At 44.9% G+C, this 16,843-nt stretch overlaps 7 protein-coding genes and 1 non-coding gene across 8 annotated transcripts, besides 2 other annotated features; 4 read left to right on the top strand and 4 right to left on the bottom strand.

Moving 5' to 3' along the window:
* Window positions 1–198: 198 nt before the first annotated feature.
* On the bottom strand, window positions 199–2,001 carry TSTA_112410 (serine/threonine protein kinase, putative). The gene is made up of 2 exons (XM_002481354.1): window positions 1,827–2,001; window positions 199–1,747 (listed from the first exon to the last, which is right to left on the bottom strand). Exons 1-2 carry the CDS (start codon window positions 1,910–1,912, stop codon window positions 217–219), a joined length of 1,617 nt encoding a protein of 538 aa, XP_002481399.1. The 5' UTR covers window positions 1,913–2,001; the 3' UTR covers window positions 199–216.
* Window positions 2,002–2,915: 914 nt separating this feature from the next.
* Window positions 2,916–4,180, top strand: TSTA_112400 (ubiquitin conjugating enzyme (UbcK), putative). The gene is made up of 3 exons (XM_002481353.1): window positions 2,916–3,295; window positions 3,356–3,688; window positions 3,750–4,180. Exons 1-3 carry the CDS (start codon window positions 3,189–3,191, stop codon window positions 3,853–3,855), a joined length of 546 nt encoding a protein of 181 aa, XP_002481398.1. The 5' UTR covers window positions 2,916–3,188; the 3' UTR covers window positions 3,856–4,180.
* An 859-nt stretch (window positions 4,181–5,039) lies between these two features.
* On the top strand, window positions 5,040–6,192 carry TSTA_112390 (uncharacterized protein; the record flags this gene model as incomplete). The annotated part of the gene is made up of 3 exons (XM_002481352.1): window positions 5,040–5,495; window positions 5,560–5,659; window positions 5,723–6,192. Exons 1-3 carry the CDS (start codon window positions 5,085–5,087, stop codon window positions 6,190–6,192), a joined length of 981 nt encoding a protein of 326 aa, XP_002481397.1. The 5' UTR covers window positions 5,040–5,084.
* A 1,454-nt stretch (window positions 6,193–7,646) lies between these two features.
* Window positions 7,647–9,055, top strand: TSTA_112380 (uncharacterized protein; the record flags this gene model as incomplete). The annotated part of the gene is made up of 2 exons (XM_002481351.1): window positions 7,647–7,749; window positions 7,780–9,055. 2 exons carry the CDS (start codon window positions 7,647–7,649, stop codon window positions 8,859–8,861), a joined length of 1,185 nt encoding a protein of 394 aa, XP_002481396.1. The 3' UTR covers window positions 8,862–9,055.
* A 1,188-nt stretch (window positions 9,056–10,243) lies between these two features.
* On the top strand, window positions 10,244–10,327 carry TSTA_112370. The gene has a single exon. It is a non-coding gene; the product is annotated as a tRNA-Arg (tRNA).
* A 140-nt stretch (window positions 10,328–10,467) lies between these two features.
* TSTA_112360 (uncharacterized protein) lies at window positions 10,468–11,577 on the bottom strand (the record flags this gene model as incomplete). Its single annotated transcript, XM_002481350.1, has 2 exons — window positions 10,468–11,174; window positions 11,205–11,577. The coding sequence occupies 2 exons, from the start codon at window positions 11,575–11,577 to the stop codon at window positions 10,468–10,470; spliced, it is 1,080 nt and encodes a 359-aa protein (XP_002481395.1).
* A 704-nt stretch (window positions 11,578–12,281) lies between these two features.
* TSTA_112350 (pogo transposable element, putative) lies at window positions 12,282–14,080 on the bottom strand (the record flags this gene model as incomplete). Its single annotated transcript, XM_002481349.1, has 2 exons — window positions 12,282–13,161; window positions 13,186–14,080. 2 exons carry the CDS (start codon window positions 14,078–14,080, stop codon window positions 12,410–12,412), a joined length of 1,647 nt encoding a protein of 548 aa, XP_002481394.1. The 3' UTR covers window positions 12,282–12,409.
* Window positions 12,548–14,035: a mobile genetic element.
* A 199-nt stretch (window positions 14,081–14,279) lies between the features above and the next one.
* On the bottom strand, window positions 14,280–16,195 carry TSTA_112340 (Mutator-like element transposase, putative; the record flags this gene model as incomplete). Its single annotated transcript, XM_002481348.1, has 3 exons — window positions 14,280–14,328; window positions 14,400–14,670; window positions 14,722–16,195. 3 exons carry the CDS (start codon window positions 16,193–16,195, stop codon window positions 14,280–14,282), a joined length of 1,794 nt encoding a protein of 597 aa, XP_002481393.1.
* Window positions 14,402–15,541: a mobile genetic element.
* Window positions 16,196–16,843: the final 648 nt, after the last annotated feature.

Here is a 16,843-nt window from a genome sequence, read left to right as displayed (position 1 = left end):
GCATAACGAAGTGTGCTCCGGTGACCTTTTGGATGAATCAGCAAGAGTTTCATTGAGGATGCCTTTTAGACATTTCAACAACCTTGGAAGGAAACTCATGCATAGTGTAGACACAAGCTCGCTTATGCTAAAATCAATGCGATTGTAGAATTGGCTAGAAATTTTGGAAATATTGAAAGGACTTACGCAGATAAAATTACAACAACGCCATCAGCCTTAATCGGGTCTATATATTGCATCTTTACACAAAACAGCCACTTTCTTGAAGAATCGTCTCCATTCTAACGGGTCCCCCTTCACCTTTGTGAATTCGACTTCAAAAAGACCCTCCGAAACACATTCCACAATTATGTTACCTTGCAATAAACATAGTCGTTGATCTTTTGTCGCAACACGTATGACGACTGGACCTCCTGTGTCAATGCCGGCAATCTGACTAGGGACAGGAACACCCAGTCTATGCAGAGCTTCGCTCAAGAATGGGACGAGTAATTTCAATCCCCATGTAGAGTAGAACCGGTTCACGGTTCGCGATGGAATAATATCGTCGAATTTCTGTGCATTTTGTGTACGAATCAGTGGCACAGCAGGATTCTGACTGAATTGAGACATTGCGGGTTCGTCTTCCAAGCGGCCGGCGAGTTGGTAATCTTGAGTAGTAGACATGGCGTGGTCCGTTGGTTGCGTGAAAGAGAAAGCATTGACGAGAGGTGTGTCCCAGTCCACGGTAACATTGCCCATGGGCATTTCCGGTTGGGTAGATGACAGTCTTGATTGCAGATCATCATGTGTGTCAATATCCATAGCAGAAGATGAAGGCCCGCTCTGACGACTTCGCTGCGATTGTGATGGTGGAGGCGCAAGAGGATCTTGCGAAAAATCAATATGCAGAGATTCAAACATGCTTGTTGCAAGATTGACTTGATCTCTTAGTTTGCCCTCTGAGGAGATATACTTATTTGGTCGCGTGAACCAGGGATGTCTCCTAACATCTTCCATTGTGAATCTACTTGCCACATCAACCTTCATCATTCCTCTAAGCAGTGATAAAACTGCCGTCGGCAAGCGCTGCCAGAGCTCGTCCGTTGTCCTCGCGTTTTTCTCAAGATACTCGCTAAACTCGAAGCTCTCTTCAGTGGGACTGTCCCACGGCGTGTTTCCAGCGAGTAACACGAATAGAACAACCCCGCAAGACCAAATGTCTGCAAAATCGGCTCGGTACCCGGTACCCTTGGTTTGGCCTCGTGTACTACACGATATCACTTCTGGTGCGATGTACGGAGGGCTTCCGCACAGCGTAGTGCACAGTTTCATCTTCCCATTATATTCAAAGACAGTAGCGAGACCAAAATCAGCGATTTTCAGGTTTCCGTCGCCAGACAACAACACATTCTCCGGCTTAATATCGCGATGCCCAACTCCCTTAGAGTGCATATAACTGACAGCGCTGATGAGCTGTGTGAAGTAAAGATGCGCAATATCTTCCCCAATCCCCACATCAGCCTCGATTTTGTCGAATAGATCACCTCCTTCTGCCAGCTCCATTGCAATCCATCGCCATGTTGCATCTTCACCGGTATGGAAGAAGGATATTATGTTTCTGTGATCACCGATATGTTTGTGAACTGTCACCTCCATCTGCAGTTGTCGCGCGTTGATCTTTCCATGGCGCGCGGCATATTCCTTGTGGATGAATTTCACAGCGAAGACGGGGTTGTTTTCTTGTAGAGGACATGCTTTTTTTATACTACAGCGCGATTTAATCCGAAATTAGCAAGACCATCTCCATGAGTGAAAATGAAGTCGAAACGAGGGGTGGAAGATACCAGGCATAGGCGCCTTGGCCGATTGTTTTTGATACAATGCGAAACGGTAGCTCTGTGGGCAGCGGGGCAAGCTGGGAGTGCTGCATGGCATACACGCGAATATAACCACGAGAGATCTTATTATCCAACTTCAGGTTGAAATAAAGGATGTTCTGACAATAGTCAAGATGGCGTCGCGAAAAGTCGCCGTGTCAACAGAGAACACGGATTATTGCCGAGTCAACAGTTGGTGGGTCGCGTCGCAATTTATCCTCTTTGGGCATTCCGTTTCCCATTCTTTTCTTTGCTAAGTTACGGAGTACATTGCAACAAGCTACACTGTTTATGGAGTACTCAGAGTGCTTTTAGAATTGTTTTTACACGCAGATATGTGTTCGACATGATTTCATATACTCCAATGACGGCTAATGAGCCTGCTTGCTTCTCCGGACTCTAATGCGCGTGGGGGTGTCTCTAGACGACTCTGAGTGAGGCTGCAAGATCCGCGTGGGCGACCGCTTCTGCGGGATCGTTTTAAGTAAATTGAGATATTGTGACTCTAGGGTTGACGAGGTCGAGATCCGAGACGCTGAGTCTAAGACTTCATTCGGCGATCCATGGCATCCACCTTGTTATCCTCCCCACAGGCTTGCGTTGTTTGCATTGTGGATACATGACACGCAGCTGCACGGTCACATTTGTGATTCTTCATCGGAACCTGCTCATAGGTACGCACTTTAGCTGTGTGGTCGCATATCTTGCTTGATGTGACTAGCACGCTGTCATAGTTAACTGGAGTTGGAGTGTAGTCTTGGTCGCGTGAGCTAGGACGAGAAAATTCGTTCACATGGACAGTCGAGTATGAAGATAGCGGAATCGCGAAGAGTCATAGAGTCGTATCATGCACCATGCAGCAGGTTATTAATCAAATTCAGCAAGGACAACGCATCTTCAGAGAGACGGGGAGGTTGAAAGAGAAAAGAAGAGCGAATGGTTTCGCCAAGATAAGTCGAGCTCGGGAAATACACTAATCCAAAAGAGGCTTAGCGGCTGTTGCCGTGGGATTCCCGTCTGTAAACAATCGCTTTCTTATTCGTCTTATGTTGTCTTCTCTACTTCTTTTTCTCTCACTTCGTGCCAACTGACCGTTTCTCTTGGATAAGATTAACGTCGTCTATTCTCCGCATATCTTGACTCCTACTTCCACTTGAGTGTCCTTCTTCTGCTCTTTCCCATCAGTAACTGGTTCGGCTGTGGGTCAATACCGCATCCGTCACTTCAACCTCAGTTACATTTGCTGCATTCCATCCAGGACAGCCTACTATTCTTCAACGCACGAAGATAATTTAGATCGAGATCTCCTTGCTGATTTCCTTTGACAACATGGACTACGCGATGGAGGATACTCAAAACGCCGTACCCCAAGCCCACGAGGCATCCAAGCTTGGAGCTTCTGCTCCGCGAGGCGATACTCAGAGCGTCACCAAACGGTGAGACCAAATAGAGCTTTTAATGTGAATATTAAACTAATTGGGATTTTCTGAGTGTAGTCTGCAATCAGAATTGATGCAACTTATGCTCTCACCCTCGCCCGGAATCTCTGCCTTTCCCAATGCCGACGGAAACCTCCTCTCATGGACAGCGACGATTGACGGACCAACAGACACGCCTTATGAGAACCTGACATTCAAGCTTTCGTTCTCTTTCCCCAATAATTATCCATATGCTCCGCCAACGGTGCTTTTTAAGACTCCCATCTACCACCCGAATGTCGACTTTTCGGGCCGGATCTGTCTGGATATATTGAAGGATGAGTGGAGCGCAGTATATAATGTGCAGAATGTCCTGCTTAGTCTTCAGAGTCTACTCGGCGAACCCAATAAGTACGTATTACTCTTTCCGGCTCATGCGCCAATTCAGTACTAATTGACTTTCGGAAAACAGCTCTAGTCCCTTGAACGGCCAGGCTGCACAGCTTTGGGACGAGAATCCAGAAGAGTTTAAACGTCATGTTCTAGCTAGACATCGGGATATTGAAGATGATGAGTAGGAGGAGCCGAAGAACTCGACACTTGGCCTGTCTGTCTTCTCTCTGCAGGATGAGAAACATGTCAAATTTGACTGCATTTCACGGGGTGTTGCACTTTGGATTTGTTTTGCATTTTTATGACCTAATTCCTTTGAAGTTCACATACATTGGAGTGATGCACCGTTGCCGGTCAAACACCATAGCGTTGCGTTGCGTGGGAGTCGTATACACGAATATCTTAGTTCACTTCGTTGGTCTTCTTTCATATTATTACATGCTTTACCCATCTTATACTTGTTAGTTATATGATACCTTCGATTCATTGTCAACCGGCTTTTTTGTTTATATGAATGCTCTAATTTTGACTTCAAAGGTGGGTAGATAAGGTTTGTCTCATCTAGAACTGTTAGGGTCATTGCATCAAAGGATACCGTAGAGCCTGGTTATAACGAACAGAAGGCCTCTCGGGGTCCAAGTCAAGATATCCAGAAGTTAGTTCGATTTAGGGATGAACGGCACCTCCACTATACTGATCCATTTTAATATTAACAAATCGGATGCTCTTCAGTCCCACATTGAAGATATCCAAGCTGATATCAGTGGAAATGTGGAGCGGCCTTCCTTTCGTTATGTCGGATTGGTAGGTTTATTCCAGGTCAATGCTGAAGAGGGTTTTACTGGGATGAAAAGAAAAGAAGTGACTAGCAAGATAGTATGTATTGGGCTCTCTGTCTCTCTATCCATCAGGTTTCAAAGCCGGGTCTTTTATAGACACTTCTGGCGGGGTGAAATCTAGGTGCGCAGATAGATGCCCTAAGGTGCCTCTTTTAGACCTGTAAGATCGAACGTCGGATCTTTCTGCCTCGTTTGTAATCTGGATTATTTGACACGTTATAATTAACCAGGTTCTACTGTATCATCCATGGATCGTAAACAGATCATGTGATGAAGCCAGCCCTACAAGTTCAACCAGATTAGGAAGTCTTACATACTCATCATCCTTTGCTAATTTAGTTCAGCTAGAGGATAGATCGATAGTCAAGGCTTTCTAAGAGTGTTATGACTTATGGGACTATATTTAAACCGACTGATGTAACATTGTTTTATGAAGATGAGTCACAACCCGTAAATCCCTTGGAGCCTAATCCATCACCCGAGAAGCCATGAATTGAAGCTCTGCGCGCATCCCAACTCTTCTTATACTTGAGACTGCAAGAAATAACTATTTTCTTAATATATTTATTGTCAAAATGGCACCATCAGATCTAACATTCACAACCTACACCGCTACCCAAGCCCAAACCTACGCCCAGACCCGCCTCTCCTATCCACGTAAACTCTACGACACAGTCATAAACCACCACACAAGCACAGGCGGAAACCTCAATGTCCTTGCAGATGTTGGTTGTGGTCCTGGTCGGGCGACTCGCGACCTAGCGGCTTCTTTTAAGGAGTTGGCAATTGGTTTAGACCCTGGGGTAGAGATGATTGAGGCTGCTAGACGGCTATGTGAAGAGTCGAATCATAGAGGTTGTAGGGTTGAATTTGCCGTTTGTGCGGCTGAGGATTGCGCGAGAGGAATCAGAGATGTCTTGTTTACATCCAATGGGGTTGATGGTGGAGAGGAGGGGAGTGTGGATTTATTAACAGCTGCTATGGCGGTGATGTTCTCTGTCCAATCTAGATGTCGATGCATTAAAGTGCAGGGAACTAACATCTATACAGGCACATTGGTTCTCCATGTCTGAGTTCTGGGCACAAGCTGCCCGGGTGGTGAAACCAAATGGAACGGTGGCCTTATGGACATGCTCTTCACTCTACTGTCGTGAGTGATTTTACCAAAAGACGACATACCCAAAACTAAACTGTAAATTCAATGTATGCTCAGATCCATCAACTCCCAATGCACCAGCGGTACAGAAAGTCCTTTTCCATCTGGAACGCGACGTCCTCGCTCCGTACGAGCTACCGTCTAATCGCATCTCGCGAGACATGTATACGGATCTTACACTACCATGGCAAGTCAATAAAAGCCTTGCAGAATCATTCCCAGAATCAGCCTTCGTGCGCCTCGAATGGGATAAAGATGGCGTCCTCAGCGACGGAAACGAATTCTTCTCGACTACCCATGAAGGAAAGAAAGGGGAAACGACATTGAATGACCTAGCGGCTAGTCTGGGCACAGCTAGTATGGTGACGAGATGGAGGAAGGCGAATCCTGATCTTGTGGGAACGGAGAGGGACTGCGTACGGAAGATGTGTGCTGAGGTTAAGAGGGCTATCGGTGTGAGTGCTGATGAGAATCCGACCTTGAAGGTTGGTACTTCGGTGGTTTTGTTGTTGTTTAAGAGGAAATGACGTGTCACTGTCTGTACTTAAGAACTAATCTTTAACGATAATTCCAAAAATTCTTATGCTCCTATTAATTACGATTCTCAATCACTGATGCTGGCAGGCACCTGTCATGTCAATGATTAGCAAAGTTCATGTATTCTAACTAGTTATTCATTTCGACCCATTCAATTGCTTTAGGGTGCATACTAAGAGTCTCATAATCAGGAAGTATAACTTGTTCATACGGTATTCCAGGTTTTATCATCGTGCTAGCCTGGGATTCTGATATCAAGCTGATCATGAGGCTGCTCATTCTTATCTCTCATTGAATGGCATCCCTGCAATGTTACATTGGTATACAACCTGTACGTCACTATGTCCAATTTCTCTTCTCTTTGATTCCTTGTTTCCTTTTAATACAAAATCTTGAGAGATGGGAGCAAGGAATTCTCTGTGTATTGCTTCCCTAACTCATGTTTGTCTCTTGGGAGAAAAGAACCCCCGCTAGGAAGTGTTATATGTCCTTTCTACCAGAGGCGCCAAACTACATGCGGCAGGCGGTGCTGCCAACAGGGAGGAGAACTTCTGTCAACACAAAATAAATTATCCCCCATGTTGGATGTGCGGGTGCAGTCGAGAGCTTGGTCATGTGATATCACTCACGTGACGCAGGCTACATGTTGGAACTCAGAATGAACTAAACCAATTTGGGAATAGGACAAGATTTGCGTATCAAGAAATTTCGAGAATTGGCATCACATTCCGACGCGATATTGAACATTACAAATCAACTTTACAGCCTATCTCTAGAAAGTTCGATTTGCACAAGTGTCGACTTTTGGTGATATCACTTCTATGGAATCTTGTATATAAAAACAGGTTCAATACTCCTAGATAAGGGGTTTTAGAGGAGTGCCGGAAAATAGACCTAGTTCCTTATACGTATTGTTTAGTGCTCGCCTTCGCTTAGTCATCGCTCTAGTAAACCAACGTTCCGACACTACACGAAGGGATGATCTACCGCGTCGAGGTCAAATAGCTAGAAGAGACAGACAATCAGAATAATATGACTTTACCAATTGGTTACTGTCGGAACGTGAATATCAAACCCTACACGTTTCGGCACCGGATATAGTTAGTCCAACGTGGCACGTGCGTGCCGCGTATATATATCTAGCTAGTTATCCCCGGTCCCCTTACTCTTGGGGATCAGTCACAATATTAGGAATCAAGATATCTTCATATTGTCAGGCTCATTAGGCCGCTTCGTGTTCGCGCCTTACTACCGTCTATGCTTCGTGATACGGACCGTAGTTAAACCAACAGTTACTAAGCTACTTGTGTGCACATGTGCAGAAGCGCACCCACACCCCACCCTATTTTCAATCCCGTCCGATCGCGCCAACGTCGAATAGACTTGGTCTTCAAATGTTATTCGGCTTCTCTATTTCACAAAGGCAGCGTACCGAGCCCAAACCATGTCAACTGTAAGATATTTTGACGATGTTCCCCACATCGTCCGTTTTGGAATGAAGACCGAAGAGGACGAATTTTGTTGGATATTGTTTTACAGAAACGGAAGTAGGTTTACCATTCACGTGGATAAAAAAGATGTCTACGGAACAGCCTTCTACTCGGCTTGGAGGCCTTTGCTAGCAGAGCCCAAGCCGGGTGATTCAATGGCGGATTCGGTGGCGAAGATGTTGGATAGGCACAATAATCTCTGCGATCTTATAATATCCCATTCTATGACCACATTGCAGAAGCTAGCCCCTGTCGGGCCACATTGGATCACCTTGAGAGATTACCTGCATACTCCGGCTTATAGTTTAAAGCTTGTCACTGAGATGGAGACCACTAATGTGCATCCGGAAGTCACAAAAGGCCCAGAAGATGTAGCGGCATACGAGTTCCAACCTCTCCCTTTTACAGCGTTCATCAATCTGCCAAAAACGATTCCGCAATATCCAAGTAGCGAATTGGTCATACTTGACAGGGAGTTAAACTGGAGAAACCCTCCACACAAGGTCCGAACAACTGATGGTCTCGTCTGTTACTTCAAGGCTTGCAAACGTAGCAGTACATGGGTCGAGACTGGCGAAGTGCAAAATGACGCTTTGGACAGCATAGAAGCTCATCTTTGTTTGCTCAAATATGGCCAAGAAAAACATGATACGTACGCTACTCGAAAATCTACAGTTCTGGGTATCGTGACAGATACCTCTTTTGTATCCGACGAGTCTGCTTCCGCGATCCAAGTAGTACTTGATCGCACCGGGCAGAAATACAAGCATGACGCAGAGATGAGCCAGACTTTAGTAGCTGGAATACTACTATCTTCTACTACCTCCAGTCAATCGTTGGCAAATGTCATTGCGCAGGCTGAAGATACTACATCGGACATCTTCGCTGAACAAGTTCGAAGTTGGAAGACTCAGATTGAGGAGGAAGTCGTACATCTCCATTCCGCAGGCATTTGCTATGGTGGGCGAGATGATTGGTTTAATATAAATCAATATACAGTACTCATTGGTGCTGAGAGCAATGCATCCTTGGATCTAGATACCGCGACCTTCGTGGATGATTCAAATATCGACGATACAGGTAGGAAATTCACATCAATGGATAATCTTGCAGTTGAGAGTCTATTTGGGAAGTGGTTACAAGCAGAGTTGACGAAAAAAGGCGGATGAAGATATCCAGAGATGTCCAAGGTACCTAGGTAGCTAATCTGTCCTAGAAGATCATGTATGACGCGAGCCAGGCAGCCTGATGACTCAATATTTTATTGGTATATGGTACTCGTTTGCCACCTAGCATAAAGACTTATGTCCAAATGACACGATTAGTTGACATTATATGTTGAGTGCTACAAATGCTGCCTACGTTGTTTTTACTTTGGGTGTGATCGAGCACGTTCTATTGATTCTTCGCTACAGTCAAGCACTGGGAATAGCTTCAGTTCATAAACAGTATTAAGTCTAGACCTGACTCAAACATACACAAACTCCTTGAAAGCTACAAGAGATAGTCACACCGATTTTGATACCTGAATTATTGAATCCAGTCTATCTTTACTATTTGAGCCGAAGGTCGCTCGGCAGGATTAGTTTGCAGAAAAGCAAAGACAAGACCCTTGCAAAGCAAGACAGGTCGGCTATCGGAATCGTTCATATCCAAGTATTTCCGAACTTTCCGAGCAATGCCGTTGACCTGACCGTCCTCATTCTCTTCAAAGTAATAAGACTCTGGAGAGGTCAGTTCATCGTCCCCATAGATATGCCCAAGAAGCACCTCATAAAAGAACACAACCAAAAGTCCAAACGACACAAGACTTGTCAATCTGGGATTCAACATTCCAGTAGATTTCTGGAGCCACGTAAGCCCCTGATGACAATTTTGGAGGTGACAGCAACGGCTTTCCGTTCTCAGTGGCCAAGTAGGAAGAGCTGAAATCGGTAATCTTCCAAATCCCACAGAGTTATGAGAATTCTCACTATTATAGTTAAGCACAAGGATTTTGGTCGGGGATATATCCATATGCCAACAAGTTATGCGCTCTTCATCCGCGGTTTGTTTACCTCTATGCAGAAATTCAGAGCGTCTGCAGTATTGAAAGCTTAATTGGTTAGGGTTAGGGTTAATTCCCATACGGAGAAACTCACAGAGGACGCTGTATCAACTGCAGGCATTATTAAAAAATGTGTATAATACTTCGTAGGACCAGAGCCAAATGCGGATGAGGTCGTATTTAAAATCTTTGTGTATATGCAAGAGAGATAGCGATTAATAAATACGAAATGATTGACAAGTATAAATTAGCTATTGATTACCTTTATAGACTTTAGGCTGTCCAGTGAATTTCCGTACAGACCACAAACGTATCATCTTGGTGTTTAATGATATTTAATTGCTTAGCTGAAAGGTCAGGGTTATTAACAAGATGTATTTAACACGATTCTTCTTACCGGATAGACTTCTTGATACAGGAATTATTGTTAGAATATTTTACTATGGCATGCTGAATGCTAGCACTTTATAATTGAAAGAAGAATAAGAAGCTACCATTAGGTAAGCCCGGTTGGCGCAATGGTAGCGCAACAGGTTTCTATTGTTGATAGCGCCCTGTAGGCTGTGGGTTCGAGTCCCACATCGGGCTGTTTTATTCCCTTTTTCCTTTTTTTTTTGGATCGCATCACATGATGCGATTTCATTCCGGAGGATACTATTCATTCTAGATGGGCTTATGACGGATCGATATCGGAACATTGTACTGTATACAGCATCTATCCTCCTCATCTAGATGACAGAATTCCATTCGTACTCGTCAACATCATTATACCTATCGGCCTCGACGTCCTCACCTTTCTCTATAAAGTCGGGATCGTCATCGTCACTACTCTCGGCTAAGAAGTCAATGCACTGGCGCCGAATCTCTGCCCAAGTCAAGCCATGCGCCCATTGCCGAATGTCGTTCTCCAATAAATACGGGGGACTATCTTGTTCTGAGATGTCAGCTTGATAACCTCGTCTTACGACCACTAGTAATTCTTTTCCTCTTTCATTCATTCCTAGCAGCTGCTTGTCTTCTTCCACTCCGAACATTTCTAGATCTTCTGTAGACGGCTTTTGCTCAAAGAGCTGACGTGTCTCTGGTTTGAGCACTGCGCCTGGCGTACCAGATTGAGTAGAGCGGTAAATTGTGACGGAGGCCCTGGAATCCAGACCGTCCCGCTGGATCAGAATGTCATTCCAAGTGCTCGGTTGAGGTTGCCGCCAGTATGGGTCTGCCATGAACAAATCCAGCCTCTTAAAGCCGAGCATCTCAGAGTTAGGTGTAATGTATCGAAGCTCCTTCCATCCATTACCGTACTTAACTAAACCGCTAAGGGTGTCGTAGGCAATGTCGCCATTAGACATGCCGAGAACGCTGAGCGTATCCAGACACAAGTCTGGAAGTAACTTGAGGACCCATACAAGCCTGTAGTATACATCGTCATCGTCACCTATCGGTGTAAGATTTATGGGACGCCCACCCACACGGATATAACGGATCTGAGAAAGCGTAGTCGAAGGAAGCTCTGAGAGCTTGTCAAGCATATCTTCTGGATTTTCAAAGTTGAACAAGACTTGACCAAGCCAAAGACCTCCTGCTTCTTGTTTAACCAGGCTGCATGTACGTAGTATTGCCAGAGAGTTGGGTGCAGGCTTCATTCTTTTGGCGGAAACACGGCTTGTGCTCCGTTCGCCAAAGGTGAGTCTTGTCGAGGTGAAGAGGTGCGAATAGATCAGGTTGCGTATCTCACCCGGAAGTCGCAGAAGCATGCAGGAATCTTGTGATACTGCAGGTTGACTCTCATTCTTTTCTTTTGCTGTTCCCTTCAATCTGCTCTCTTGAGGGCGAGCCATAATACTAAACATTCAGTGACAAGATGCGGGAGTTCGGGTTCCTGCGCTGAAGTTGTTAGTACTCCGTAAACAAGAGTCCCACTGTGTTGTTATTTGCACACGGATTCGGATCGTTTGTCTCGGATGATTAATATCATCTGATAATAGTAATCATAGGACCGTTGCTCAAGAACTAGATGAGCGTTGGATTTGACGTGTTGAATTGTTGAACGCAACTGCGGAGAATCTAGGGCGGTGGGGCTGGCCATTCCTCGATATAAGGATTTGCTTTACTACAATAGCGCACAACCCGTCGCGTCGCCTCCCCCACCCTGTATACGCTAACCATTTGCAATTAGCTACTCGATATAAGAAACAGACTAGAAGGAATGATTGGATGACAGAAACGCATGATTCAAGATTATGATTGGACAATCAGAAAGTCACGTGATAATAAAGATATGTTGGAACTCAGAATGAACTAAACCAATTTGGGAATAGGACAAGATTTGCGTATCAAGAAATTTCGAGAATTGGCATCACATTCCGACGCGATATTGAACATTACAAATCAACTTTACAGCCTATCTCTAGAAAGTTCGATTTGCACAAGTGTCGACTTTTGGTGATATCACTTCTATGGAATCTTGTATATAAAAACAGGTTCAATACTCCTAGATAAGGGGTTTTAGAGGAGTGCCGGAAAATAGACCTAGTTCCTTATACGTATTGTTTAACGTAATTCACCACCGAAGCGGCACCACTACCGAGCCGGCATTTTTTCCCGAGCGCGTACGCGATATTGATTTCAAATCCCAATTTTCAAAGCCACATACAAATTATATACAAAAATCTAACTACTAATACGACTAGGGCATTGGTTAATTCTATGCCCCATAACGTTACAACCACTGCAGCGATATTGGCGGCGTACGACTGCTTGAGAAGCTGGGAGCTCCGGCTCAGCCGGAGTAGTAGTAACAGCATGGGATGCCTCAACCTGACCTTGTACGAGCGCTTGCACTTCTTCTTTAGTAACCGCTTGCTCAATAGATATTTGCTTTTTAGATTTTTGGCGCTTTTGCTTCTCTTTCTCATGTGCAGCTCGTAAATCGTAGTTCTCTTTCCGTACGAGTAAAACATCATTTGCTATCATTTCGTAGGCTTTTGACAACTGTACAACTGCCTGATTGATTTCTTGATTTTGGTTGCTTTCTGTACGCTCATTTATACGTTTATTGATTGTAGTCGACTGGCGTATAAATTGGCGTATATTTTGAGGTGTTTGTAAGCAGGATGATGCCGTATTGCTTGATCGACTTGGAGGGGGGGTTGGTGTCTTCAATCGAATATTAAGCTGTTGTATAACTCGATCTGGATTGAAAGGCACTAATCCAGTGGCTGCGAAGCTATTCCGAATAGTTTGAGCTTTATATGCCACTGTACGAGCCTGTGGAAATGCTGTTAAGAAGTCCATTTTATCAATATGATTGAAACCAAGCCTCATTCGTTGCTCAACAAGCTGCCCATAATGTCGCTTTAAAACAGCAAAACAGCCAACATCAAGAGGCTGTAAGAGATGCGAAGAATGAGGTGGCATACAGACTGGAATAATATTATTCTCAGTACATATATGGTCAAATTCTGGTGTCAAATGGCTTCCATGGCCATCAAGAATCAACATTCGATATTTTCCAACCGTACGACCATTAATATAGGGAATAAAATGGGTTTTAAGCCATTCTAATCCTATCTGATCTGTAGTCCAGCCATTATCGCTAATATTGATTCGCCAATCATCTGGAAGATCATCAAACCAGCCTTCTCGTACGTTTTTCTTTGCTTTGAAAATCACGTACGAAGGCACAGCCCATCCAGTTGAATTTGTTGCCTCAATTGCAGTCACCCATTCTCGATTTCCAGGCTGTAAAAGCTTCGGCTGAGCATATCGATCGCTTCCAGTAATAACCTTTGCAGTTGCACAGAGTCCCATAGCAAAGCCAGTCTCATCAAAGTTGAATATATCTTCCGGTAAGATGCCGTACTCAGATATAGCAGCTTGTACGCAATCAAAATGTTCTTGTATTATCTTTGGATCTTCGCATTTAGCACGTTCGTAGTTGTATTTCCTTGCGAATTTGGAATCGATCTCTGGACGGCGTTTAATCAGTTTAGTTATCCAATTTTTTCCAACTTGTGGTTTGCCATGTTGTGAAAGTATATAATTAGCCATTTCTCGTACAAGAGAATGCCGGGGGGGTAATCCACGTCGATCTAAATCAAGCACCCATTTGACAAGCGATTCCTCTTCATATTGAGTCAATTTATGGCTGTTGGCGCGTACGAGAGATCTTTGTTGAATACCATTGAGTCTATCTTGTAAAGTTGTCCGGGGGATCTCGTAAATCCTTGCAGCTTGAGCTACACGTTGAATTCGGCCATTCTGTAAATCGGAAATTGCTAATAAGATTTGTCTCTCTTGCTCATCTAAATTTTTCCGGTTTTTATTGCGAATTGGTGGCATATTGACGTGTTGAATAATATAAAATCAATATCGTGTACGCGCTCGGGAAAAAATGCCGGCTCGGTAGTGGTGCCGCTTCGGTGGTGAATTACGTTAGTGCTCGCCTTCGCTTAGTCATCGCTCTAGTAAACCAACGTTCCGACAAGATATGGGCTCCCACTAGAGCGACGGGTCCGTCGCGATTACGTAAACTTTAAGATTATGTAATCCTCCTAAAAATTCCATCTATCAGAACCTCGGCCCAGCGCCTGCAACACCAACACTGAGAGCACCGATATAAACGCTCGAGAAGCAATTATATTATAATATATTTGAATACCGTAGAGGGCATGCCCTCGAGGTCCTTATATGGCCAGTTGCACCGCAATTCGTACATTTATTAGGGCCTCGACGGGCCCGGGCTACTTGGGCTTTGACAATTTCAAATTGACAAGGCTCCCGCTTAGTACTTGACCTCGGGACGGCCAAGCTTCGAGGCTGTACTGGCTCAATACGCTGACGAGGCTCGAGAAGCAATTTCGGAGCTCCCTTACGTATTAAATGCCAATGCGAATGGAAATGATCGAGTAGAAGACCCCCTTGGAGAGCGTCTAATATATGTAAGCATGGGAGCCCGTAGACCCGAGAGAAGGTGCCCGTACAAGTTGAGGACGGAGGTGGATCTCTCCTCGCAAGCAACTTTCGTTGCTCTTCCACCTTCCTTAAAGCTTCGTACGATACCCAACCTCGTACGATCCCGTATAAAGCTCCCGAGAGCTCGAGAGGCACTCGAAGTTGCTGCTTCGCTTGGTTCGACTTTAGCTCAGAGAGTTGGTTGAGAAGAGCGAGTTGGATTGCTTTCCAAGCTTCGAAGAGGTCGAACGTCGATCTCTTTAAGTAGGACTTGATAAGCGCGTGGATCCCTTCAACTCGGGAGGTAGCTGTATTACCAAAATGAGTTGATTGGTCGACCCAAGCTCGTACAAGCTTCTCCCGGAATGGGATAAGCCACGTAGTCTTAATATATCCAACTTCCTCGAGGTGTTCCGGGACGTATTTTTGTTGGAACTCTGCGAGGCGCTCGGCGTATACTTCTTCAATGGGCGAGTTAATGATCGAGTGCCAAAACCTATAGAACTCCTTCCATTTCTCAGCGTCTGGGAACGCTGGTTGACATCGAGCGAGGACTGCCTTATTCGCGTGCCAAATACAGATAAGAGTCGCCGCGGAAGGGAAAAGAGCCGAAGCCGCATTAATAACTGCAAGACAGCGGTCTGTTAAAATAACGGACGGAAGAGTAGCGTTACATTGCTCGTATAGCGACTTCAACCGCTCGAGGGCCCACGTATAATCCTCTTCAGTCTCGCCACTCAGAAATGCGAATGCAATACAGAAGGACCGCTGAGCCGCATCGACGCCAATCATATCGAGGAGGGGCATACCGTATTTATTCGTCTTATATGTACAATCGAGGAGGAGGAGTTCAGGGTAAGCTTGAAGGTAGGTAAGAGAGTCAGGGTGTGCAAAAAGTACTGCCGTAACATGGCCGTCTGGTGTAAATTGTATTCGACTCCAGAAGCCTTCTTTATCGAGCTGATTCACAAGCGCATGAATCGGGCTCTGGCCTTCGCATGAATCTCGTCGCGCAGCTGCAATTTGATTATAGATGTCCTGCCGCGTAGCTAGTGAGCCGCTCTGCCGTACAAGTGTTTGAATCTCTTTTGGTGCGATACCGGCATTCGAGTGCCTTACGAGTTGTGAAGTACATCCGGATAATTGCCGATGAATTGGATGGGCAGACGGGCATTGGCTCGGCTCGTGGTTATGTATAGAGAAGCGCTGATCGGGACGATGCTTTAAAGTCCAGCCTTCACCTGACTCTTTAGCTATAACTGAAAAAGGGCAGCTGGTTCCTCGAGTAGTTGTCTTTCTCTGGCGTTCTCTTGGCGTAGGTGGGATGCATGCTCGATCACATGCGAATGTGATCGTAGATCGTCCATTCTTCTCTTTAGTCGACCTCCGTGCTATAAATGCATAACCCCTAACAGCAGCCCACGTATTAATTGACTCGAATAAGGCCTCTCGGGAGTCGTAGATAGATTCAGGAGGGAGGCAATCGTCTGGGAAGGTAGCCATGGTGTTGGTGTTGCAGGCGCTGGGCCGAGGTTCTGATAGATGGAATTTTTAGGAGGATTACATAATCTTAAAGTTTACGTAATCGCGACGGACCCGTCGCTCTAGTGGGAGCCCTAATCAAGGAAAGCCTACAACATTGATACAAGGAAAATTCGAAAATTGAAGACACAAGATTGAGCCTACGAATCAATTTTACAGCTTTGTGTGAGAATCTTCTATTGAGATTGTCTGAATATCGTCTATATGGGATTCTCAAACATAAATAGTGTCCAAAAATCCCATCAAGATGTAGATAGAAGAGTGTGCACAGAATTAGGTCAATATCAAGATTTCCCATTATAAAACGTCCTTGAGTATTAAGCTTAACTGAGCTCGTGCTAGTACATAGCAAGTTCCGATAAGATAAATATACTGCGGTTGGGGGGAGGCGACGCGACAAGTATCAGAGATAAGGGTATGCGAAGCCCCGTTATATGATTGGACAGGAATCGTATACTGTATACTGACCACTGAGGATGAATATACGATATACGATATACATCTGATTAGAATATACCACTATCTTATCCGAGATAGGTATACGATACTCACAGATATTGCTGGGCGAGTACCATTGTGAGCTACCGTGTATTGCATATAATGACGAGC

The sequence above is a fragment of the Talaromyces stipitatus genome, genomic scaffold, assembly GCF_000003125.1.
Source record: "Talaromyces stipitatus ATCC 10500 scf_1105507295555 genomic scaffold, whole genome shotgun sequence".
Taxonomy (NCBI): Eukaryota; Fungi; Ascomycota; class Eurotiomycetes; order Eurotiales; family Trichocomaceae; genus Talaromyces; species Talaromyces stipitatus.
This window is presented reverse-complemented; position numbering and strand designations above follow the sequence as displayed.